Raw genomic sequence first — 27,484 nt, 5'->3', positions numbered from 1 at the left:
CTCAACCGAGCATTCTCCAGCACTGTTGTCAACAGGGCACTCAACTGGGTCCGAACCCTCATCCGCACTTCCGCCCTCACCCCTTCTCTTCCCTCCCGCAACAGTGATAGGGATCCCCTTGTCTTTACATACCATCCCACCAGCATCCACATCCAGAAGATCAGACGGCATTTCTGCCATCTCCAGCAAGACCCCACCACCAGACCATACTCCCCTCCCCTTCCTTATCTGCCTTCCGTAGGGGTCATTCCCTCCGGGACACCCTGGTCCACCCTTCCTTCACCCCCAACACCTCCCTCCACTCCCACAGTGGAAAGGCACCTGCCCATTTACCTCCTCCCTCCTCAGTATCCAGGGGCCTAAACGTACCTTCCAGGTGAAGCAACACTTGACCTGCACTTCCCACAATCTGGTCTCCTGCATTCACTGCTCACAATGTGGTTTCCTCTACATTGGGGAAAACAAAGCATAGGCTGGTGACCATTTTGCAGAACATCCACGTTCTGCCTGCAAAAAAGACCCTGAAAACTTCCTGGTGCCTGCCACTAACTCACTATCCTGTTCCCTGGCCAGCATCTCTGTCTCAGGCTTGCTGCAGTGTTCCAGCACAGCTCATAGCAAACTGGAAGAACACCACCTAATTTTATACTTTGGGACTGTGCAGCCCTCCAGACTCAATAATGGGTTCAATAATTTTTCGGGCCTGAACTCTGCCATTTCCTATCCCCCAACCCCACATGCCAGGCCTTGTTATCAGTCTGCCATTGCACACCACCTATTGTTAGCCGCTAAAAGTCTCCACGAACAACTATTCACTCTCCCAGCCAGACTGTTAGCTAATCCTTTGTCTGTCCAACTGTTCTTCCCTTTATTTAGGCTCTATCCTGACCTATCGTTTACTCCTTACCCACACCCTATCTTCTGCATATAAAATGAACATTTTCCTAGCTACCATCAGTTCTGAGGGTGGGTCAATGGACCCAAAACATTAATTCTGATTTCTCTTCACAGATGCTGCCAGACATGCTGAGCTTTTCCAGCAACTTGTTTTTGTTTCTGATTTGCAGCATCTGTAGTTCTTTCGGTTTTTAATATTATCCATTTGTCAGAATCACACATTTTCACCACTCTAGTAAATAAGCTAATCTTTATTTTATTCCACTTTAAATCTAAAATCTATGAAGGAAATGTCCACATTTTCATCAGCACCTTCTGTCACTCAAGTCAAATGGTTGGGTGCTCCAATGCAGATTCAATTAAGGGTATTTAGAGAACTAGTATCTAACTGGTAACTAGGTGCCAACATGTTTAAGCTGACAAGACAACAGGCTCAACTTGTTTGATATAATTTACAAATAGATCAGTCTAAACAATCTGCTTTAGGCTGGTGAGGTCACAGCTAATGTGTCCACTGGATGTGCACAAAGCTGGAAGATTTTAATGAGGCAGACACTACTTTTACTGCATCTCAGATTTAAACATAACAATTGACAGTATTATTTAAAATAGCACCTACTACATTGTTCCCTGCATGTAATAACTCATGAATATATGCAGGTCTTATGTCAGAGATTCCACATTAATTTACAAAGTATCATGTACCTGATTTCAGGATTCCCTGGTTGAACAGTCCTCATGACAGGCTTAAAACAGTTTTCTCCTGTTACAGCCTCCTTTGTCTCCTCACCACCCCTCTTTAGCCTCCTTTATATAGAGACAGGACGAAGCCATTTGGCCTTTATCCTGCTCCACCTTTCAAGATGTTTCTGCTTTCTCCCCATACAGTTGATCTCTTTTGTCTTCAGTGCTAACTCCTTGAAAACATTTCAAGTTTTGGCTTCAAGCACGTTCTGTGACAGAATTCCACCACTCTCCGGGTAAAGAAATTTTTCCTTGTTTTAATCCTAAATAGCCTACCTTGTACCCTGCGACCATGACCTCTGGATCCAGACTCTCCAGCCATCAGGAATATCCTTCCTTCATTTACCTGGTTTAGTCCTTTAGAATTTTATAGGTTTCTGTGATTTTCAACCCCCACCCCCTCATTTTTCTAAACTCCAGTCCTAACCAATCCAGTTTTTCTTCATAGGTCAGTCCTGCTACCCCAGGAATCATTCTGGTAAACTTCTGTTGCACTCCTTCCATAGCCACAGCATCCCTCCTCGGATAAAGGAGGCCAAAACTGCACATATCTCAGAAATGGTCTCACCAAGGCCCTGCACAATTACAGTCAAACATCCTGCTCCTGAACTTGAATCCTCTCACTATGAAGGTCAACACTGCCTTCTTCACCACCCATTTGTATCTGCACGTTTACTTTCAGCAACTGGTATACGAGGACACTCGGGTCTTGTGTCCCTCTCCCTTTCCTGATCTATCACCATTCCGATACATCTTCCTGTTTTTGCTACCTCATTATCTACATTATACTTCAGCTGCCATGCATTTGCCCTCTCACTCAGCTTGTCCAAATCATACTGAAGTATCTCTGCATCTATGTCCTAATGAAGGGTGCAAACCTGAAACGTCGATTTTCTTGCTCTTCTGATGCTGCCTGACCTGCTGTGTTCTTTCAGCTCCATACTGTATTGACTGACTCTAGCATCTGCAGTTCGCTATCCCCCTTGCACCCAGCTTTGTATCATCTGCAAACTTGGAGGTATTACATTTAGTTCCCTCATCAAAATCATCAACACATTATAAATTGGGATCAGTGCTAGGACCCCAGCTATGTAACCTACTGGTCACTGGCTACCACTTGGGGAAAAAGACTTCTTTATTCCTACTTTTCCTTCCTTGTCTGGAGAGTACTTCTCTATCCATGTCTGTACGTTACACCCAATCCCTGTGCTTTAATTTTACATGCTAATCTCTTAAGTGGGACTTTTATAGAAAACCTTCTGAAAGGTTTTCCATCAGTGTACCACCATGATTAGTGCTGGAGCACTTGCTTTTTGTCACATAAATTAATGAAGGACTTGGATGTGAATGTAAAAAGGTTTAATTAGTAATTTTGCAGAAGACATGAAAATTGGCAGTGTTGATGACAGTGAGGAGGATGGCCTTAGGCTACAGTCTGATATTGATCAGCTGAGCAATGGCAGAATTTAATCTCGATAAGTGCAAGTTGATGCATTTTGGGAGGTCTTGTAATGGAAGAATATACACAAACGAATGGTAAGTCCCTGTGGAGTACTAAGGAACAAAGGCGCTTTGGTCTACAAGTCCACAAATGCCTGAAGGTAAGAGCCAAGGTAGACAGCGTGGTGAAGGCGGAATATGGTATGCTTGTCTTTATTAGACAGGGCACAGAAAATAGGAGGAAGTCTTGTTACAACTTTATAAAAACACTGGTTAGGCCACAGATGGAATACCGTGTGTAGTTCTGGTCGTCACACAATTGAATGATGTGATTGCACTGGAGGGGATGCACAGGAGATTCACCAGGATGTTGCCTGGGATGAAAAGTGTCAGTTACGAGGAGATACTGGATACGCTGGGTTATTTTCCTCGGAGCAGAGGAGGCTCAGGTAGCATCTGATGGGGGTTTACAAAATTATAACTGGCATAGGTATAGTAGATTGGGAGAATTTCTTCCCCATGGCAGACGTTTCTAAGAACAGAAAGTATAAAGTTTAAGGTGAGAAGAAAGTGGTTTAGAGGAGATCAAGAAAACATTTTCTCGTACAGAGGGTGGTAGATACATGGAACTCACTGCCTGAGAGGGTGGAGGCAGATGCTCTGGCAACATTTCAATAAGCATCTAGATGAGCACTTAAAATGTCAGGGCATAGTAGGCAATGGACCAAGTGCGTGTAAATGGGATTAGTGCAGTTTGGTGTTTGATGGCCAAAGGGCCTGTTTCTATACTGTATAACTCGGACTAAAACCATGCTGACGCCACCTGGTTGAATGATTATTTTCTAAATAGCCTGCTACTAACTCCTTAACAATGAATACTCATCTTTTTCACAATAGCAGCTGTTGGATCAAATGCCCTATAGTTTCCTGCTTTATGGCACCCTCCTTTCTTAAACAGGATGACAAGACCTTAATGTTCAAATAATAATACTGCTCCATTACTACACCTCGTGGCCTAGCATGCATCACCAAGATAACTAGCGGAAACAGCAGCATGAAACAGATGCTAAAAATCAACCCATAATGATGCGCGGCAACTTCAAAAAGTAGCACTTTTTTCCTTCTTTTTCATTCACGGGATGAGGGCGTCGCTGGCTAGGCAGCATTTATTGCCCATCCCTAATTACCCAGAGAGCAGTTCAGAGTCAACCACATTGCTGTGGATCTGGAGTCACATGTAGGCCAGACCAGGTAAAGATGGCAGCTTCCTTCCCTAAAAAAGACATTAGTGAACCAGATGGGTTTTTTTTCCCCCAACAATCAGCAATAGATTCATGGTCTTCATTAGACTCTTAGTTCCAGATATTCATTGAATTCAAATTCCACCATCTGCCACGGTGGTATTCGAACCCAGGTCCCCAGAACATTATCTGGGTCTCTGGATTAACAGTCCAGCGATAATACCACAAGGCCATTGCCTCTTGTGGGGAAGCTTGTCTCTCAAGGATTTACCTTCTCAGTCACCAGAAAGTCTGCCATATGAAGACACCCCATGAGAAAGAGATTTATTTGCCGTGTCCCCATTGGTGGAAGGATGCCAGCTAACTGGTAAATCGATTGTTACCACAGTGATGGTCATTCATAATATGCGTTCACTCTTCCTATGCTAGTATTCACACAGTAGCTGCACCTAATTAAAATCAGACCCCTTTCCATTTGTGCAAATAAATGCAAAACAAGAATCAGCAGCGAATACAAACAGAAACAACACAATCATAAAATTTGTCTTTTACTGTTTGGTTTAGTTTTAACAATGGCAGTAGTTGCATTGACAAATATGCCTTCACTAAGATCTGCATAACTTGGCTGCTAAGCACAGGAAATCATGCCAGATAATTAATGAGAGCATTTCACAAACTCATTTTCCACCCAAAACATACATCTTGGTTGCAGAATGATAATCTGGATATAGGAATCAAGAAACAGGCTCAAGGCCTGTTCACCAAACGCTTCATCATTAGCTCAGCATCAAATCCACCCACATAGCTTGTCATACTGTATCCAGTTTCGCAGGTGGTGTTAAAGGGAAAGAAGTAAACTCACCTCCCCTGCTCCTAGGAACAAAAACCTGTGATCCTTGATTGGTCTGTTAATCACTCTCTGGGCTGAGAACAGTCCTGCCAGTGCTACTGCTGCTGTGCCTGTGTAATACAAAAGCAACACTAGGTGGCAAGCGTTGACTATATAAAGCAAAGGAAGACAAGTTTAAAATCAGCTTCAAAGAACTTGCATCTGCTGGTTACTTTAAACTAAAAATCAATTATAGATTTATTTTGCTTAAACATAGGTGTAAATTACAAATAAAGTGACAGAATTTAGATTTTATGTCCCAAATGTTCCCATCATTGGACTCCCTTTCCTTATCTTGATCATAAGAAAAATCTGCCCACTTGCCTGCCTCCTATGATGGAGGATGCTAAAGGACTCAGTTGGGCAGCAAACCTTAGACATTTAATGAATGATCTCAGTGAAGCCACATCTGGTTTTTGCAGCATTAGCTGTCATATTCTGAAGTGTTTATAAAACATACAAAACGCTTGGGATATCAAAACAGCTTTTCAATTTGTGGACGAATGGTTGAACACCTAGCTAAACTCAGTCTTGAAGCTACAACCAGATCATGGTTCGATAGCATTGCAGATTCAAGAAGCAGGATATAAATTAAACAGAATGGCTGTGACAAACTAGAATGATTTTAGCCTTGCAACATTATTGTCAAGATTAAAAAGACCTGTCTTGCTTGAAACATTAATATTTGATATTGGCCACGGCTAGATCAGGGTAGATCACATCTGTGGCACTACAAGGGGTTCTCCTATAAAACTTTTTTTCTGGCAACACGAATTGGCTATAAACGCGACTGATGAATAGGAGAACAGTATTTGTAAAACACGAACTGTGCTGGCGATAACACGATTCCAATGTCGGCATCACATGATTGGTTCACAGGCTTTGTCCTGACCGTGCACCAAGAGTCCCTACACTAGCATCAAGGATCCTCGTGCTGACTGAGGCACTGTACAATTCTGCCATATTGCCCACAAAATGAGAGGACAAAGTAGCAAGAATGATAACAAGCAGCATCCTGGTAATAAAATTGAGGGTACTGTATATAAAAGAAAGGCTATAAACAATGGAAGAGAAGATAGATGTTGTAAAGCATTTTGAGCGTAATGAAAGAACATGTGATATTGCTCGTGCAAGAAGAATGAAGGAGTCTACCTTACGCACCACTGGAGGCAATGCAGAAAAGATTAAAGCAAGCTGTATTGCTGGAACAAGTCTGAGTGCTAGCAAGTCTGAGGTCACAGACAGAGGAACTTGGGGAGATGATGTGGTTTCTAAATGTGTGGATAGAAGAGCAAACAAAGAAGCGATCGGAGTCTTATCAATTTATGAAGATCTAACAAAACAAGCTGAAAAATCCTGCAGATGTGCCTGCTTTTAGTGCTAGCAGTAGCTGGTTTTAAGAACCGCTATGCTTTTCATAACGTAAAGTTATATGGCGAAGCTGCCAGCGCAGACAAGGAGCATGCGATGGCATTCCCTCCCATAGTAAAAAAAAAAAATTGAGGAAGGAGGCTACAACTGAGATCAAATTTTCAGTCTGGATAAGACAGGTTTATATTGGAAGTGAATGCCATCAAGAACCTACATTTTTATGAATGAAGCACACGCGTCAGACTTTAAAGGTGGCAAAAGGATCGTATGACTGTGCTGCTGGGTGCCAATGCCAATGGAGCTCAAGCCTGTGATGGTGTATCACTCGGCCAACCCACAAGCCTTGAAAGGTTACCTTAGGTCTACTCTAGGCACCTACTTTAGATCAATTGTTCCAACATTCTTCACAATGAAATAATTTCTATAACCTTGGACTCTGCCTCTATTATAGGACCATAAGAAATACGAGCAGGAGCGAGCCATTTGGCCCCCAAGCCTGGTCTGCCATTCAATGGGATCATAGTTGATCTGACATTCCTCATATCCACCCTCATGTCCTTTCCTCATAACGTTTGATTCCCCAAATGATCAAGAATCTACTCAGCCTTAAACATACAGAAGGACTCTGCCCTCACAGCTCTCTGTAGCAAGGAGTTCCAGAGACTCTCAACCTCTTCTTTCTCAATCTTAAATGGTCACCTCTTTATTCTGAAACTATGCCCTCGGGCACTATTCTCCCATAAGGGGAAATATTCTCTCAGCTTTACCCTGTCAAGTTCCTTAAGAATCCTGTATATTCCAATGAGATCACTTTTCACTCTAAACTCAGTCATTGTAATCCTAACCTGTTCAGCCTTTGCTCATAAGGCAATCTCTGTGTACTGGGAATCACCACTACTGGTCTGCCTTTCCATCCAGAATTTCCTCGATTTATCAGAATATTTACTGAATTTGCATTGACCTAGCTACACCAACCCCATAGTCTTGAATGTTATGACATTTCAAGTTCTCATCCACATACATTTTTAAAAAATATATCAAGGTTTCCCACCTCATATCATCACAGACAGTGCATTCCAGATTCCACCCACCATCTGGGTGAAAAAAGGTTTAACCTCAAACCCCCTTCTAAATCTCCTGTTCTTCACCTTAAAATAATGCCCACTCATCACGGACCCTTCAACTCAGGGAGACTGCTGCTTCCTATCCATGCCCCTCAATCTGATATACCTCAAAATCAGGTGTCCCCTTAGCCTTCTTTGCTCTTGAAGAAACAGCCCAAGCTTATCCAGCCTCTTTCCATAGCAAAAGTGACCCAAGACATCATGGTGAATCTCCTTTGCACCCCCTCCAGTACAAACACATTTTTCCCATCATGTGGCGATCAATAATGCATACAGTACACCAGCTGTGACTTAACCAATGCTTTGCGCAACTCCAACATGACCTTCCTACTCTTATAATATGCACCATGACTGATAAAGGCAATTGCAGTATATACCTACTATACACCTGTCTGGCCACCTTCAGGGACCTGTGAACAAACACTGCAAGATCTGTCTGTTGGTCTGTACTTCCTAGTGTCCCGCTAATCATTGAGTATTCCTTTGTCTTGTTACTTTTTCCAAAGTGCTTCACCTCACCTTTCAGGGTTAAATTTCATTTACTACTGATCTGCCCAAACTATTTATATCATCTAGTTACCCAAGACCTTCTTCCTCACTGTTAACCAGGCAGCCAATCTACATGTCATTCCTGTATTTAATTATCATCCCTCCCACATTCTCATCTATTATTGTTTCTCTCTCTGTCTGTCTGTCTCCCTCTCCCCTTGGGTGATCAGCTGAAGACCTGCCAACATTATTTCTCTTCCCAAAGACTACATTTCTCACCCACCCCATCCTTGAAAATGACTTCCACATTTTCCAGGGTGACATGGTGGCACAGCGGTTAGCAAAACTGCTTCACAGCGCCAGGCACCTGGGTTCGATTCCAGCTTTAAGTGACTAAGTACAATTCCACAATCTCCCCATGTCCGAGAGGGATCAAGCCAAGTGCTTCAGTTTTCTCCCACAGTCCAAAGATGTGCAGAATTGGTGATTTGGCCATGCTAAATTGCCCCGTAGTGTCTAAGGATATGCAGGCTAGGTGGGGTAGTCATGGTAAATGCAGGGTTACAGAGACAGATTGGGGGTTGGGGCTGGGTGGGATAATCTTCCGACAGTCAGTGCAGATTTGCCGAGCCAAATGGCTTCTTTCTGCATTCTAGAAATTCTATGTTTCAATGATCTATAGGCTCCCTTCCCTCTCCAAATTTAAATATGTTGTCATTTCCCAAAGCAGTGCTCATCTTTTTTGGACTTACATTTTAAATTCTTCCAAAAAAGGTTTCAATCCTACCATATTACCAAAATGGCTTCTGCCAAAGCTACGTACGACACCGTAGTTAATTGCAACGCTTGACTGTCATGAAAACTAATCGTAACCATGAATTACATATAGATATATTGAACTTCTGAGTACATTTGTATCTTTCACTTTGAAAACAAATGAACAATGGATGGCCAAGAATGTAAATTCAGTCATCCATTCTGAAGGAGGGGCACAGGACCCAAAAAATTAACTGAATTCTCTCCAAAAAAGCTGACTTTTTCCAGCAATTTCTGCTTTTGTATGTAAATTCAGTGGTTCTCTCAAATTCCTGTGTGGATTACACAACTTTGAGGGGAATCATGGAATATCTCACCCATGGAGAAATAACGGAACTTCAGATAGTGGCAGTTCAAATGTAAAGATGATACTGAAAGAACTGAACTGTGATCTCTTGTGGATGGTATTAAACGCTGCATGTAATAAGAGTCAAAAGAAAGGCCATTCTGGACTAAAGACATGTTTGTGTTTCTAGGAAGACAAGAGGGGTTTAAATAAAAAAAACCCTTGGCCTGTGTGCTAGTACGCTACATTAGTGTCACGTTAGTGCGCTAGCTTGTGGTTCAGCTCCACTCATCGTGTCAAGTCACAGCTCAGAGCTTCCACTATACACCACCGTGTGCAGATTAAAAGAAAAGTCTCTGATGGCTGAAAACAAGGAATAAGTCTGGTCACTGTTGAAAGAAAAATGGACAAACTCTTAGCAGCTAAATGCTGAACCAAGAATCTCCAAACCAGTACTGACTTTGGCAGTTGAGCAGTATCAGAATCACTGATTTTAATGGCCTGATAACCTTTCAATCTTGCTTGACAAGAATCTATTTACTTCTGCCTTAAATACATTGAAGGACTCTGCGTGTACCAAATGTTTCAGGGAGCATTCCAAAGACTCATGACCCTCAAAATATTTAGCCTCATCTCTTATAAGTGTGTGACCCCCGACTGTTGAAGTGAAACCAGTTCTAGATTATCCCATAACAGGAAACATCCTTTCCACATCTACCCCATCAAAATGCTCAGAATTTCACGCTTCAATCTTCTGAACTCCAAGACATTATCCTAAAACAGTGTCAATTTTGGTCAGTCAGCTGACAACACACTCAGCTCTTCAGCATCCCCTTGTTTGATGTCATGTGACTTCACAGGTCCAGACTCAATGTGTCACCACCTCTGCTGGGCCTGCCCTGTCAGTGGATCAGTGATGTTGTCTGAGGCATTGTGTGTAGTCCATTTGGTTTTGTTCTTTTTTAAAAGAGTCAATACAACCAGGAGGCTCACTAAGCCATTTCAGAGGGTAGTTAAGAATCAGCCACATTTCTGTGGGTCTGAAATCACACAGGCCAGACCAGTTTTCTTTCCCTAAAGGATGTCAGTAAGCCAGATAGGTTTTTTAAAAAAAAAACCTCTGAATGATTTTTTATTTAATTCAAATTTCACCACCTGCCATCATGGGATTCAAACTCTATTTCCCAGAACATTACATGTGTTTCTGGATTACAAATCCAGTGACTACCACCAGGTCATCACTTCCTCACATGCAACCTATACCTCTCTTTCAATTCCACTTCTTTGTGCATTCACCTTTGAAAGCCTCTCCCAAGTCAATTAGATCTAAACTTTCAAACCCACAACCTTTGGCTCTTGCCCCTCACCATGATACTTTTACAGCTATAAATCTGTTCAAATTACTCTCTAATCTCGTTTTGACTGCCACTGTCCCCCCCAGCAAAATCATCACTATCAACCATCTTGATCATTCAACCTTAGTACCCTTTTCAGTCTTTCAACTACAAGAGATGTTAAAATATATCTTGGGTGAAACTAGTTAGTTATGATGCTAATCCAAAGATTTTCCTTCCGTTCTCAATTATTTAGTATCATTATTTTAAGTCATTTGCAATCATTACTTTAAACACATTTTATTGCAATGACACTGACCCCAAAACCCATAATCTACACGTTCCATATAACATTTGTCATCATTATCTAGTCTTTGTCACTTGTGTAGGTGTCTAAGGTTCACCAGTTATTTGCACCAAAATTTGAGTGTTTAACTGTTTCAAGTAAAAAAAAAACTTTTTCAGTTGACAGAATCATGTTAGAAAACTTACCTTGAATATCATCATTAAACGTACAATATTTATTTTGGTATCTCCTCAAAAATCTGAAGGCATTTTGATTCCCAAAGTCTTCAAACTGAATAAGGGTATTGCGACCATACCTGTTTTTTTTTTAAAAATTCAATAAATTAGTAGACAGCTAGATTCTGTCAGTCAAATGCATAAAGCTATTAAAAACATCTTTAAATTATTTTATACATTGTTCAACTGTAAAATATAGTCAGTTTTATCTGAAGATATCTGGTTCAATCCCTGGTTGGTGTACGGTTGGAATATCTTAGTAAACATTGTAAGATATGTTTCACTATTCTCCAATAGAGCTACAAAGTGCCTTTGTATCAATGTTAGGCTAAGAGGCATCTGAACTATGATATCACTACTTACTGCCCTGGCTAAAGTGTAAAGAGAGGTCATTTAAAAAGCATGATTGAAAGGAACAAAAATTGGAAGAAAAATAACTATTTAGAAACATAGCTGGACATGCATCAGATGAGAGATTAAGGATTAAATGCACTTATAACCAAAGATAAAAGTGATTGCAATTGTGTTTCTGAATTTGGTTGGACCATCAAGATTTATCACAGGGAGTCAAAGGGGAGACGGATATTGAACTTTAGCTCAGTTTGCCCTGCATACCATTAGAAAATCAATATAATCCATTCTTGCATAGAATGTGCTCTTTATGATACAAGCTTGTTTGGTTAAATTGCTTAGTAGCCCCATGCAGCTTTATCGTTACTAAAATGATCATTGTTAATACAACTAAAAAGGAGATACAAGCCAAAGTTATTGGCTCTTAAAGACATTTCCCCCCTTACTGAAGTATTTAGAACCCTCATTACCCTTCTATAAATGATATAATTAAAATTGAAGACCCTTCGAAGACAAAAACCGTTACACCATTTGTGTGTTCTTCTTTGTGTTTACTAGTTAAGAACCTTCCTTGCAGGAAAATTAGCTAGAGGATTGGGCATGGCAGGCTTCGAGGGCTAAGAGGGTGATACCATAACTTCACTCTGTTCCTGGAAATCACCATAGGAGTGCAACGCCATGAGAGATTGATCAGAATGAAGTATAAAAACTACTGACCAATGTCATCTTATGGGAGTAGGTTAATAGTCTTTGAAAACTCCAAAAATATGCAATAACTAGACATCAATTCCACTTAGCAGATTAGGGTCCAACGGTGAAACAAAAGGTAAAATTATATACCAGAATACTCAGGCTGTATAATTCATAAGATCTCAAGAATTAAAAAAGGAGAAGACTATTTGAGATGATCATTGAGTTACAGAATTATGATGTTACAGGAAGAGGCCATTCAGACCACTGTACCAGTGCCAACTAATTTTAACAGCAATTTAACCAGTCCCTCTCACCTTTTCCCACAGCCCTGCAGAAATTTTTTCTTCAAGTGCTTATCCAATTTCCACCATTCAAAATCACAGCATCCACTCAATAGGGAAGTCCAAAGAAGCATAACCCTTTGAGCTAAAAGTTTTGTTGCACTCTCACTGGCAAGCAATGCTTTCCTTGGGTAAGGAGACCAGAACTGCTCATGATACTTCAGGAGTGACCTCATCAATCCACTTAAAACTGCAAGCTGAAAAAGTACCATTAATTTTCCCTACTGTTTGCCACACCTGCATCTCAACTTTGTCATTTAAGGACATCCACCTCTCTGAATACATTCAATACTTCCCAGTCTCTCAACACTTATAGTAGCTTTATATTTGTTCACCCAGAGTATAAACTGAAATTTCTTCATAGTTTATTTCATCTCCCATATTCTTTTGCACTCACTGAATATGTCTGCATTACTGTGCAATGTATTTGAATCCTCAACCTGCTTTCTCAAATAACTAACTATCTTTGAAAAGGGAAGTGTTGAAGATAAAGGGAAGCTCCCATACGTCAATCAATGGCTACTGATTGATTGATTTATTGTCACATGTACCGTAATACAGTGAAAAGCTTTGTTTACAAGTGGTACAGGCAGATCACAGCAAGCAAAGGACGTACAGATAAAGGCTTAGAGGCATACAGGTAAAATTATTTGAGGCTAGAGTCCATTCAACAGCCTGATAACAGCCGGAAAGAAGCTGTTGCTGAACCTACTCGTGCGTGTGTACAGGTTTCTGTATCCTGATGGAAGAGGTTGTAGGAGGTCATTACCACAGTGTGATGGGTTTTTGATGGTGTTGGCCAACTTTATTTACATGGCTCACTGCCGCAGAGAGTCCATGGATGGAAGGTTGGCTTCTGTGATGGTCTGGTCTGTGCACACCACCTTCTGTAGTTTCTTACGGTCCTGGGCAGAGCAGTTGCCATACCAGGCCATTATGCACCCAGACAGTATGCTTTTAATGGTGCATCTGTAGAAGTTGGTGAAGGACTTTATGGACACGCCAAACTTCCTCAGCTGTCTGAGGAAGAACAGGCATTGTTGTGGCTTCTTGACTGTTGCCTCTACGTGGAAAGTCCAGGACAGGTCGTCTGTTATCGTCACTCCAAGGAAGTCGATGCTCTTCACCCGCTCAACCTCGGTTCTGTTGATCTAGATGGGGACATGTTCTCCTCCTTTCTTTCCGAAGTCAATGATCAGTTCTTTAGTTTTGCCGATGTTGAGAGAGAGATTGTTTTCATTGCACCACATCAACAAGCCCTCTATTGCCCTTCTGTATTTTGACTCGTCATTGTTAGATATCTGTCCCACTACAATGGTGTTGTCAGCAAACTTGCAGACGGCATTCGTTCAGAATTTGGCAATACAATTGTAAGTGTATAGGGAGTGCAGTAGGGGGCTGAGGATGCATCCTTTGGTGGGGGGGGGGGGGGGACACGGGGGGGGGGGGGGGGGGGGGGGTGGGGAGGGTGCTCCAGTGTTGAGCATTATTGTGGAGGGGGTGCAGTTACCTATCCTCACTAATTGCAGCCATGTGTCAGAAAACTAAGGATCCAGTTGCAGAGGGCAGTTCCGAAACCAAGGTCACAGTTTTGAGATCAGTCTGGAGGCGATAATGGTGTTGAAGATGGAGCTGTAGTCAAATGAGCTGAAGTCTACATAGGTGTCTTTGTTGTCCAGATGTTCCAGGGATGACTGCAGGGATAGGGACATTCTGTGGACCTGTTATGTCAATAGGCAAAATTATAGGGGATCAAGGCAGGTTGGGAGACTGGAGTTGATGTGGGTATTGACCAGCCTGTCAAAGCACTGCATGATTATCGAAGTCAGAGCTATTAGGTGATAGTCATTAAGGAACACTGCATGTGTTTTCTTGGGTACAGGGGTGATGGTGGTCTTCTTGGAGCAGGTGGGGACTTCAGCATGTAGGAGGGAGAGGTTTAAGATGTCGGTGAGTACCTCAGCCAGCTGGTCCGCACAGGATCCGAGTGTTTGGCTAGGGACACCGTCTGGGCCCGTTGCTTTCCTTGAGTTGACTCCCAGGAAGCAAATTCTACTAATGGGCCCTTGCTAAGTTAAGATCTTACTGACTCAGTATTAAGACCATAAGATAATCAGTCAAATTCTGTTCCTTTCGGCCCATTGAGTCTGCTCTGCCATTTAATCATAGCTGATGTGTTTCTTAATTCCAATCTCCTGCCTTCTGCCTGTAACCTTTGATCCCCTTAACAATCAAGAATTGCACATATAACACACAAAAACACAAACTGTTAGAGAAAGTCCAGTGACCCTTCTTCAGAACTCATATTATACATTGTTCCATTTGGAATAAAGATGGGTGCCAGCATGGAATGATGACAAAGATACAAGCTGCACTTTTTGTTTGGACAATAATTAGATGTATTATATAAATTTGTAACATTATTAAAACTCAGGTTAATAATATTAAGTTTTCAGTTCTATTTATAGTGTGAAATTACCAATTTGTGGGACAATATTGAAGATTTGTGATTACAGCTCATTTCTTTTCTCATAAAATTCCTGTATGCAAAAAACATTTGGCCCATCAACCCTCCAAAGAGTATTCCACCCAGATCTGGGGAAGAACATGCAAACGCCACACACTCACTCAAGGCTAGAATCAAACCTGGGTCCCACCACTGTGCCATCATATTCCTCCACAGCTCTAGCATTACTGCTAGCTGAACCAAACTACAAAACCTAGTTTGGCACCAAATAAAATCATGACATTTAATACAAGTGCCATCACTGGACCAGAAACAGAGGATAAATGCTTTACAAATAATTTTCCCTTTTAAGGTTTGTTTTTCCCCTTGTGAAAATAAGTCTCTACACAGAAGCCAGTCAGAAGGCAGCTTTACTAACTTGTCTGCAATTGCTTCCATAAATTCATCAATAAGTTCATCATAGCGGTGTGAACGGTCTCTCTTCTGGTAAAGACCCATGTAAAAGGGATCTTTCAACAGCATCTACAAAAGAGGAAAGTATACAACATTTGAGTAATGAGAAGATATATTCTGAAGCACATTAGCCATATTTTACAGAACTCCCACAGAATTACTGAATTAGATATTGCAGTTTTAATTAAAAACTAACAAGCATTACTCCCACTCTGAACAAAACTAGAAATGATATCCTCCATAAACAGAACTCACTCTCCTCTTATCACACCTTTCATCAGGACAGAGCTGGAGAAAGCGAGCAAGACAAGCATGAGTGCAACAGGAGCAAGAAAAAAAAAGTGATTCACCCACGAAGAGAGAGATATATACTATATATCAATGTTTTCCGGTGATGCTGAGTAGAAATCATAGAATCCCCGGTGTGGGAACAGGCCATTTGGCCCAATAAGTCCACACGGAACCTCGAAAAGCATACCACCCAGACCCTCCCTGTAACCCTGCATTTCCTATGGCTAATGCACCTAACCTACACATCCCTGGACACTACAGGCATGGTCAATCAACCTAACTTGCACATCTTTGGACTGAGAGAGGAAACCTGAGCACCCAGAGGAAACCCACGCAGACACAGAAAGAATGTGCAAACTCCACACAAAGAGTTGCCCAAGGATGAATCAAACCCTGGTTATTCTGGCGAGATGGGCTTCACTTGAACCAGGGGACGAGCATTCTGATGAATTAAATAATTTATGCTAATTGAGGGTTGGGAGGGGGAAAATGGAAGTTTACAAAGCACGAGTACATGGCAGCTTGTGGGACCCATGTCTTGGGTTTAAAGCCTGTATTTATTTAAAATGCTTTTAAATTTTACTAAAGTGGTCATGTTTAAAAATGTGATTTTGAGCAATCAAGCAAAACAGTCATTTAGTCAAGATGGAATGTATTATGCAAACACAATGTACAATGAGATTAATTTATGCAGTTACCTCATTGTCAGTGCCCACATCGATACAAACAGGAAGACAACTACGGGGATCAATTCCAGCACAAGTTGTATATAGGCACAGCTTTCCAACTGGGATCCCCATCCCATAAACACCGAGATCGCCAAGTCCCAATATCCGTTCTCCATCTGTTACGACTACAGCCTAGGATAAATAAAATTAATCTGTAATCCTGCACAATAAATCTCTTCTACATGGCTTCAAATCAAGTCTTTCACATTTAAATTAAACACCAGGTAAATTACTGTGTGACGGAATAGGATTTCCCATATTTCTTTATACTTGAGGTACACTTAGTTAAGAATATAGATTAAACTTCCAAATACAATAGAGGCAACAGTATTATAATATTCTAAAACAGTGTAGCAGCTAGATTAGCAGCAACAGAAGGATATAAAACAAACTGATTATATAATGTCCTTCCTATAGCAGATTATTAAACTAGGAGATAAATTTAAACATGAAGGAGACTCAAAAAACTAAAGTATTAGCACATAATCTATAACAAATACCTCAAATGAAAACTGAAAGAATTGTGGATGCTGTAAATCAGGAACAAAATAGTTCGGAGGAAGGGTCACCAGACCGAAAAGTTAACTCTGATTTTTCTTCAGAGATGCTGCCAGACTTGCTGAGCTTTTCCAGCAACTTCTGTTTTTGAACATGTACCTCAAACCTCCATTCCCCACTACTTTCAGATCTATAGTTTTGATTAGGATACCATGCTGAAGAATAATCTGAACATTAGCAACTTCAAGATCCAGTACAGAGTGGCATCCCAGTCTCAAAGAATCTTAGATTGCTGCATCACATTTCCTTTTTCTTTAAAATCATGGCAGTTGTCTATTTGCCCCCAAAAACTGTATCCTTCCTTATCTTAGAGATAGTAGGACCATTTCAACTCCCCCTCCCATTCCTCAGACGACATGTGCATCCCGCCTCCCTAACCTGTCCGTCTTTTCTCCCACCTATCCATTCCTCCCACCTCAGCCCCCATCCCCACCTCCTACCTACCAGCCTCATCTCCGCCTCCTTGACCTGTCTTCCGTGGACTGACCAACCCCCCCCCAACTCCCCACCCACACTCGCCTTTACTGGCTCCATCCCCACCTCCTTGATCTGTCCGTCTCCTCTCCACCTATCTTCTCCTTTATCCATCTTCTATCTGCCTCCCCCTCTCTCCCTATTTATTTCAGAACCCCCTTCCCCTCCCCCATTTCTGATGAAGGGTCTAGGCCCAAAACGTCAGCTTTCCTGCTCCTCGGATGCTGCTTGACCTGCTGTGTTCATCCAGCTCTACACCTTATCTCTCCTTCCTTATCTTCTTCAGTAGGTCTTTATATCGATTATTAATCCTCAGACTTCAATTTCCAGCTCTGCTGTGTCTATCTCCCTATCAAACACACAAACCTCTTAATTTCCTCTTCCTTATAAACTGTTCTACAAACATTTAAATCCATCCTGGACAATGACTGCTCCTGCAGCCCCTCTGCTCCACTGCTTTCCAAGACGGAGAAAGAGATCGATATCTTGAATTCCTCACTCTCCTCTCCCATCTCTCCTCAGAAAAGAAACACTCACTCCATAAAAAGCAGCAACTTAAGAATCTGTGGTCTAGCTTATGGATTTCTACTCACCACTGTACTTCCACAACCAGTGAATCCCCTTACATAGAGAGACTATCCATTATGTTACTTCTCCTTAGCCAGCAAACCTGTAATCACCCCTTCCCCATGCGCAGGTACATTGCTACCCCAGCCAGGAAAACCATCTCTCTTTTGACTGCTTCCATATCTACTCATTAAGTTAACCTTCACTATCCATTTCCTTCAACTCCATTTCTGATGTTCAAATAACTGCTTGCCTTCAGGCATGCTTTGTTTCCCTTTCAGTCATCCACCCCTCAGAAGGTCACCTCTAAAAGGTCCCTACCTACCACTTCCATACACTCCAGTTATCTTACAAATCTATCACCCATGATTTGAAATACATTGCTAATCTCTCCAGAAACTCATTGCATTACCTTGTAAACCACCCGCACAACCAACTCCTCTCAAGGATCCATTTGTTTGTACATCACATTCCATCACTTTCTGACCGTACCTCATCAGCATCATCTAGAATCAGTTTCTACATACACATCTCTCAAGCTCTCAAGCCTGACTCTCCAGAATTTGTTGCTAGTAATGGGAGATCAGAAGAATTTTCCAAGGATATGGTAAGTGCATGGAGAAAAATCACAAGATACTTGATGTGGTTTTATGGAAGCCAAATCATGCCTGATAATGTATTACAACTTTCAAGGACAGAACTATTAGAGATGAACTACAGGAGGAAGAATATTTGGATTTAAGAGATATTAAACAATGTGCCGCATGACAAGTTGTTGCACAGGGTAAAAGCTCCTGAGGGGGAAGGGTTTATATGAAAGCAAGGATGCAGTTTGGGAAACACAGGAAAGGCTTTTTCTGATTTGTTCATGGGATGTGTCTGCCATTGGCTAGACCAGCATTTATTGCCCATCCCTAATTGCCAGAAGGAGTAAAGAGTCAACCACATTGCTGAGGCTTGGAGTCACATGTAGACCAGAAGAGCCAAGGATGGCAGTTTCCTTCCCTAAAGGACATTGGTGAACCAGATGGATTTTCCTGACAATCAAGAATTGTTTCATTGTCATCATTATACTCTTAATTCCAGGGTTATTTTTCTGCTTTGAATTCAAACCTCACCATTTGCCATGGTGGAATTTGAAACTGGCTCCCCAGAACATGACATGGGTCTCTGGATTAATAGTTAGCAATAATATCAGGCCAATATCTCCCCATTCTAGACATAAAAAGAGTCATACAAATGTTCACTTGGCATTACGGGACTTTAAAACTGATAAACAGGAGCATATTTGCTTGAAGCTGTTAGTGTTGCACTCATTAGGGCAGCTCACAGGTAATACCAAATTAAAGGGAAAACAACAGGTTTACTCAGAGCAGGGTTGATTTATTAGCAAGTGAACTCGTTAGTCGAGGTGATGCTGTGAAAAAGCTGCCAGTTCATGATGATGGACTGCTAAATTTCAAGACTTGTTAAAATTCTAAAGCAGACAGACAGATTGATCAAGGCATTACTGAGAAATGAACCAGGAAATAGCCATCACCTATATTGCAATGATGGAGCAGGTGCTGTGTGTGTGTGTGTGTGTGTGTGTGTGTGTTCTCTTTCTTCAAAAAGAGGCCCTAGTATACTAGTATAGGAACTTCAGTACATGCAAATATGCCTGACTTACAATCCTAATTCAGACATTAGCATAATGTTTTGCACACTCAGGATTATTTAGCAACATGTCACCAAATCACAGCAGTGAAGAACAAGATGCAGTGAGTTGGGTTTACATGGATTTCTGTACATAACTGTCTATATCTGAAAAAACAACAATACTTAACAGTAGCTGCCAGGAGTTGAGATTCTGAAATTATATGGCATTTACTAAATAATCCTGAATGCACAAAGAAATTTATAAAAATAAAGTACTGGAGATCTGAAATAAAAACTAAGTGTCAGGGAGAATTTTAGCAGGTCTGGCAGTATCTGCCGAGAGGGAAAAACAGAGTCAGAGTCAACATTTCAAGTCCAATGACTTCCTTCAGAATGATTGTAGCTGTAAGATATGACATTCTTTACACTGTCGATAAAGGGAAAGAGGTGTGAATGGATCGAATGGTGACAGTGCCCAGAGGAAGAGACAAAGGGAGTGCCAAGGCTAGTAAAAGTTGGATCTTGAAGGAAAAATAGGTGTTAATGATAGGTCTGTTTAATAGAAAATAGGTCAGCTCTGCTAAAAGCATACCCATGCCATCAAGATGGGGGTGGGCAGTGGACAGAAGCGGTGTAATCAAAATGGAGGACAGAGTTTATGCTCTGTGGTTGCTGAACTCAATGTCGAGCTCTGAAGGCTGTAAACTGCATAAGTGGAAAAGGAGGTGCTATTCTTCCAGCTCTTGTTGGACTTTGCTGGAACACTGCAGCAGGCTAATGCATTGTTTGTGCATGCAAATTGTCCCGAATACTGCAAGATGAAAAACTTCAAAATTTGCCTTTTTATAAAAAAAAAAAGCAATGCTCAAAAACCTGGAATTTTCAGATTGGCAGACCATCATTGTGGGTCTCTGCGAAGGCCAGTGCTGCTGAAACACTGGACTATTTCTAGTCTCCATTGGAGAGACCACACACTTTTCTTTTTTGGGTCTGTAAACTGAAATGGAATAACTTATTTCTAACTGAAAAAACAGGAGTGTTTTGCAACTGAAAAAACAAAAAGCTGCATATATCATTGTCTGATACAAAAATTGCTTTTTAAAGCAGTGATGGGGAGAATCCAATTCCGAGTGGCACCGGCAACCTTAAGTTACAGAAATTCGGCCTAACAACAGTCCTCTAATTGGTTGAGCTGCAGTGTTAAAATAACTGCAAATGTCATGGCAGCAGGAAGAAACTTACAGAAAGCATCCATTACTCACTCTTTCTGGGCAAAAAGTAGAAAAATAAGAAAGCTTATGAGAAAGAATCCTAAAACAAGCCAGATCTAGGTCCACATGATCAACAAGTTACAGAATGGTCATCATCCTGTAGACAACAGCATGTCAATATTGCTAAAAAGTGGATTTAGAAAATAACTCTCCATCTTGTGGTCTGGACATGGCTTTAGATTCTTTATTATCCTGTCTATATTTTTTCCCCACCAATAGTATATGTGTTATAACATTTGTCTTTTGTCTGTCTTATCACGATTATGTAAAAAGGTTGAAGGGCTAAATTGAAAGTTGCATCATAGTGAATTAGAAATCCTCTCTTTTACATAGAGTCATAGAGATGTACAGCACAGAAACGGACCCTTTAGTTCAACTCGTCCGTGCCGACCAGAAATCCTAAATAAATCAGTCCCATTTGCCAGCATTTGGCCCATATCCCTCTAAACCCTTCCTTTTCATATACCCATCCAGATGCCTCTTAAAATGTTGTAACTGTACAAGGCTCCACCAGTTCCTCTGGCAGCTCATTCTACTACCCTCTGCGCGATAAAAAAATTGCCCTTTTAAAATCTTTCCCCTTTTACTTTAAACCTATTTCCCCAGTACTGGAATACCAAGAGAATTAGAGTACGGAAGCAGAGATGTCTTGGTGCAATTGTACGGAGCCTTGGCGAGGCCACTCTTAGAACACTGCATGCAATTTCTTTTCTCTGAAAAGTTTCCACAGCAAGTGTGTTGCAATAATATTCTCTGTTAATAATGGAATCCAGTAAGATTTGCTTTTGTCCTGAATAGCAGTCAAGCAAATTGGTCATTCTGATGATCGGAGATGGTTTGTGAAACAGGAAGCACAATATTGGGCACTCTTCTCAGTTAAACCTAGGCAATATTAATAACTTAAAATGAGGGGCCAGAGCATACAAACATATTCAAACTTATGATACAAAGCTAAGTGGGAAATTATGTCATGAGAAGGATAAAGCTAGGTGGGAAATTATATCGTGAGGAGATCGAATATACAAAGTGGTTATGGAGGGCCTGAATGAATAGACAAGGCTGCTGAGATGAGGAAAAATTACTTAATTCACCCACAGGACTGCAAATATTTTGATGTCTTTATTCAGAGTAATAAATGCTCAGCCATCAAGGGTATTCAGGGTGAGGTTGATGGATTTTTGGGCTCTTGTGGATCAGGTGTCAAAATTAGTTTGAAATTAAGGATCAGCTAGAAATTTATTAAAGTGGTGCAGAAAGCTGAAGGAGCTTGCTGAAGGAGACTATTCCTGCTCCCACTTCTTACGATATTCTATGCCCTCGGATTAATGCTAGGAAAGACAAAACCATTGCCTCCGACCACGCCACCTGTTCATTATTCTTAAAGACTCACTGCTGTCCAAATCAAAAAGAACTAGCACATTCTTCTTCCAACCTATCGCACATCTTTCATGTATAGCCCTTCCAATCAGAGAGCAGAAACTGGACTACATCATACAGGGCAAAACAAAAAACATCATCCATCCTACAGCCCATGTTTCTGGCTTCATTTACATACTTCCAGAACAATTTGAAGCTGCAAAACATTCCTGATCAGTTAGAGTTATTTAGCATTTCATTTCTAAAGCTGCACATTATGAATCTCTAGAACTGGGAACCAGGAAGGTAAAAAGGACTAAGTGATATGAGTTCCTGGTCTATTATCTAAGGAAACATCTGATTATTATTGGACATGTCTAAATTGAGATAAACTCCAAGAGATATCAGGCAAAAATATTACTGCAGTGCTCAAACATTAAAATCACCAGGCATGCTACCGACTGCAATTTTAATATACCATTTATTATTTACCTTTACATTCATATCTGGCCAGTTGTCAAGAATTGATCTAATATGACCTTTGTCCAGGATGGAAATAAAGACACCCCTGTGGTAATGTGAAAGAAAAAATGAACATAAAAAGCTTTAAAAATGTTGAAAAGATAGAGTTATTTTGGTAGTGCAGAACTTGCGTATTGAAAAATTACACACTGTTGAAGCTTTTAATCTTGCAATCAAAACAAATTTGCAAGAAATGCCAAAGGGAAAATAATAATTATATTGAACAAACGGACAGCGCTGATTGGTTGGCAGTTGTACTCTGCAGTACCCCTGCGAATCAATGAACAATGCACCAGTTAACTTGTGTCAGCCATCATTAACACGCCACGCTTTGTTAAATTTTAATTAAGGCTGATTGATTGGTGAAGGCATTTGCCTGAGAAATGAACTAGACAATAGTTATCACCTATTTTGCTGATTTCAAACAGGTAGTGTGTGCACATGTTCTACATGCCTAGAAAGATCAGGGCACTGTGTATTGACATGTGTAGCTTCCAGTAAATAGACATGCACAATTTGGCATGCCCGACTAACAACTAGTTGTCAGCCTAATTCTTTGCACACTCAGAATTGAACAATGTTTGTGAAACAATCACAGAATCGCATCTAAAGTTGAATACTTTAAGTTTTGAAGTAGAGCTGGTTGCACAGTTAGTAACTTGATTGCTGTGAACAATGATGAGGATATGCTGTTTGCTATGACCAGTCTTTGGAGATAGGCAGAATGTCTTATTGGTTCAATAGCAGCATCCTTATGGTGTTTAGTACTATTTGGTGTTGTGGCTGTAAAATAATCACATGAAAGTAGCAGTTTCACACGCTGCTCAAAACATTGGAGATACTTTATTCTTCCTGGGTATGCCCCAATTGAAAGTGTTGCCAAGGTATCCCCACTATGTGCAGTTCTCAGACCTATTTGTTGGCATCCATGAGAAATGTCTGATGGAATGACACCCATCAGAAATACATAAATGGTAGGAGGTTGCATAAGTGAAATGTTTGCTATATTGGAATTTGCAGCTGCATGTAACAATTTTCTTACAAATCTTAACAGGCTCCACCCTGTACTCAAATTAATCTTTGAAGTGGCACAGTGAAATAAGCATTAGTTTCTTCATATCCTAGTTGAGAAATCAACCAGAGATTCTCCAGAACTATCAAAAACCTACTTTCACGGTCAGTGTAAACAATTGGGATTCCTACAATTTCATATGCTATTAAATTGTCTTCATTGGCAAACTTGTAAATAGTGTCTGAGCCATTTGTTCACCATACAAGCTTAACGAAGAAATAAGGCGCACAAGACTCATCCTGTGGATGAATGTCTGCTTTACCAGATCAGTTCTCCTTGTGTATTGCACAAGTTCATTCACAGATCCAAGGCCATCACTTTTGGTCAAAAAAAGGTGCCTAGTCTATACAGATTACATTGGAATGTATCTCAAATGTTTGAGCAAAAGATGACGCTGTTTCATGTTGCTACTATACAGCAGCAACACAAATACTGGTTATCACTAACATGACACTTGTCAAATCAAAAAGTTCTTCAGCCTATCATGCAAACTAGTAATGTTGTAGATTTATTTCAGTACTGGTGTGATGTCAAGTACGTAAGCCATACTGACCAAAGAATGATGGATAACATTTCCCTTCTTGTTCAGTACCATACCTACTTAGCCTGCACTTGTACACCATGTTTCACATTTTGCATTAGATTTGATTTCACAATTAACAAGATTTACTAAATAATCCTGAGCATGTGAAGAATTACACCGGCAACCAATGGTCAGTTGGGTTTAAGGTCTAATGTATTTTCATGTACTGGAAGTTACATTTAATAAAACGCATGGCAGAAAGAAGAAAATATTTACGCACTGCCTGTTTAACTTAAAATAGGTGTCAAGCATCCACTGGTTCATTTCTTATGGTAACGCCTTAACTGCAGTCAACCTATGTTATTTAAAGTACAAGTAAAGCTTTGCAATTAACTGTCGTTTGTTAACTGACACATTCACCATGGAAACACCTCTGCCAACCCAAATCCACTTGTCATCCAACCAAATCAGCTAGTCCATTGCACAGTACAAACTATCATTTTTCTTTTCCCCTGGTATTACTTAAAAATCTAAAGACAATGAAAATTTGCGAAATTTGACTCAATGGACACCCGAATAACCAGGGAAAAGAAAACTATATCAGTCCAGTCCTGGTTCTAACATTAAAACTTCACCACAACATTTAAGATTTTTTGTGCACTCTAATGCCTTTGAGCAAAAGATTCCTTGAGCAATAGTAGAGATAAACATATCATTCGTTCACGGCATTTACAATCAAAGAAACAGTCCACATAAATTTCCTCCCTATTCCATCCTGATCCCTCAAAAGATCCTTCTCCTTAGCGTTTTGATGTGAATCTTGCTATTTACATCAAAAAACAAATGTGTTTCACATTCACAGTAGCGGTTTGTTCCCATTATTTTTATTAGATGTATTAATGACTATATCAATAGCCCTTAGGTATTGACTTTACTGTAAAAACATCCCCATATTCCATCCAGTCACTTCTACAATAACATTCTTTTCTAGATAATATTTCAAGATTATGGAAAATATTTATCCAATCCTGTTTGAAAATTACCATTGAATCTAGATCCACTACCCTTCAGATAATGCATTCCACATCATAGCTTGTTAATTAAAAAAACACTCCAGACTAAGTGTGTCACATTATTGTTGCGTTATGTACTCTGCAAAATTGAATCAGGCAGAGAGAGGATGCGATGAATGCTTAAGTGCTGGGACAGGAGTAGCAGTTTCTCAGTGAAGATGACGACGATATTAAAACAGGAGGGACATAATCTTCAGCATGACAGAGCATAGCTGAGTCAAGTACAACAAGCCAGACACAGGATCCAATTCACAATAGTTTCCAATAAAAGAGTACAAAGGCAGTAGGAGTATACTCAAGACAGAAATCAGGAGGGCAAAAAAAGGGACATGAGTTAGCTTTGGCAATTAGGATTAAGGAGCATCCAAAGGGATTCTATAAATACATTAAGGAGAAAAGGGTAACGAGGGAGACAATAGGGCCCCTTAAAGATCAGCAAGGCCACGTATGTGTGGAACTGCAGGAGATGGGGGAAGATACTAAGTGAGTATTTTACATGAGTGTTTACTGTGGAGAAGGACATGCAAGATAGAAGACATGGGGAAATAAATGGCAACCTCTTTAAAAAATGTCCATATCACAGAGGTGGTTGTGCTGGATGCCTTAAAACACAAAGGTGGATAAATCCCCAGGACCTGATCAGGTGTACCCTAGAACTCTACGGAAAGCTAGGGAAGTGATTGCTCGGCCCCTTGCTGAGATATTTGTATCATCAATAGCCACAGGCAAGATGCAGAAGACTGGAGGTTGGCTAACGTGGTGCCATTATTGAAGAAAGGTGGTAAGGAAAAGCCAGGGAACAAAAGACCAGTGAGCCTGACGTCAGTGGTGAGCAAGTTGTTGGAGGGAATCCTGAGGGACAGGATTTACATGTATTTGGAAAGACAAGGACTGATTAGGGATAGTTAACATGGCTTTGTGCTTGGGAAATCATGTCTCACGAACTTGGTTGGAGTTTTTTGAAGTAGTAACAAAGAGTATTGATGAGGGCAGAGCAGTGGACGTGATCTATACGAACTTCTGTAAGGCATTCGACAAGGTTCCTCACAGTAGACTGGTTAGCGAGGCCAGATCACACTGAAGCAATAGAGGGAGAACCAGCTATTTGAATACAGAACTAGCTCAAAGGTAGAATACAGAGGGTGGTGATGGAGGGTTGCTTTTCAGACTGGAGGCCTGTGACCAGTGGTGTGCCACAAAGATCGGTGCTGGGCCCATTGCTTTTCATCATTTATATAAATGATTTGGATGTGAACATAGGAGGCATGGTTAGTAAGTTTGCTGTCCACTACGCCTCCAAATTTGGTGTTATCTGCAAAGAAGATTTAAGATATCTGGTTGGTATGGATGAGTTGGACCAAAGGGTCTGTTTCTGTGCTGCATATCTCTATGACTCTAAATTAGGTGACATGATAATTTGTTTACTATAGTTTTGTTGTTGGTTGAAAGGCAAGCAGCCCCTGTTTACTCCAGGCTGCAAGTGTTTTTGCTTCCCCCCCCCGCCCTTTACTTTTCCTGGCACTCAATCAAGGTTAACATTTTTAAGCCCTTTGTTGGCATACCACCATATGATGTGCCAACAATGAAAAATTGACAAGTTGTTGTGTTACACTGGGTGTCAGGAGGAAAATACTCTCCCTTGCATAACCTGGTATGGTCCTAAGGACAGGTAGTCTGTGTAGCATGATTCTTTAACTCAGACAGTCAGGCAGACAGGTGATTGTGTAAAATACCAATATTGTTTGAAGAGAAAGTTTCTATTTCCACCTATGTGCTGTCCAAATCAGCTTTTCCACTTTCCCTCCCAAACTGTACTGCGTCCATGTACTGTGAAGCAGTATCTGTATCTGACAGCAATGACCTGCTGCACAGTTGGGCTTTCAATACAAGTGCTGGTGACAGAAGCCCCGAGAGGTGCCAAGTACTTCCAAGTACATGATAGCACAAGCGCAT

General features: G+C 40.9%; 1 protein-coding gene across 3 annotated transcripts in view; it reads right to left on the bottom strand.

Annotated features, from left to right (window-relative positions):
* The window catches only part of me2 (malic enzyme 2, NAD(+)-dependent, mitochondrial), a 67,420-nt gene that overhangs the window by 23,836 nt on the left and 16,100 nt on the right, over positions 1-27,484 (bottom strand). For all 3 annotated transcript variants that reach the window (XM_048604018.1, XM_048604025.1, XM_048604010.1), the window contains 5 exons: positions 22,834-22,909; positions 16,448-16,609; positions 15,424-15,527; positions 11,124-11,233; positions 5,185-5,282 (listed from right to left, as the gene is read on the bottom strand). In XM_048604018.1, coding sequence (XP_048459975.1) covers positions 5,185-5,282; positions 11,124-11,233; positions 15,424-15,527; positions 16,448-16,609; positions 22,834-22,909 — 550 coding nt within the window. The remainder of the gene's footprint in view (positions 1-5,184; positions 5,283-11,123; positions 11,234-15,423; positions 15,528-16,447; positions 16,610-22,833; positions 22,910-27,484) is intronic.

The sequence above is a fragment of the Rhincodon typus genome, chromosome 1, assembly GCF_021869965.1.
Source record: "Rhincodon typus isolate 14 chromosome 1, sRhiTyp1.1, whole genome shotgun sequence".
In the NCBI taxonomy this organism is placed as follows: domain Eukaryota; kingdom Metazoa; phylum Chordata; class Chondrichthyes; order Orectolobiformes; family Rhincodontidae; genus Rhincodon; species Rhincodon typus.
This window is presented reverse-complemented; position numbering and strand designations above follow the sequence as displayed.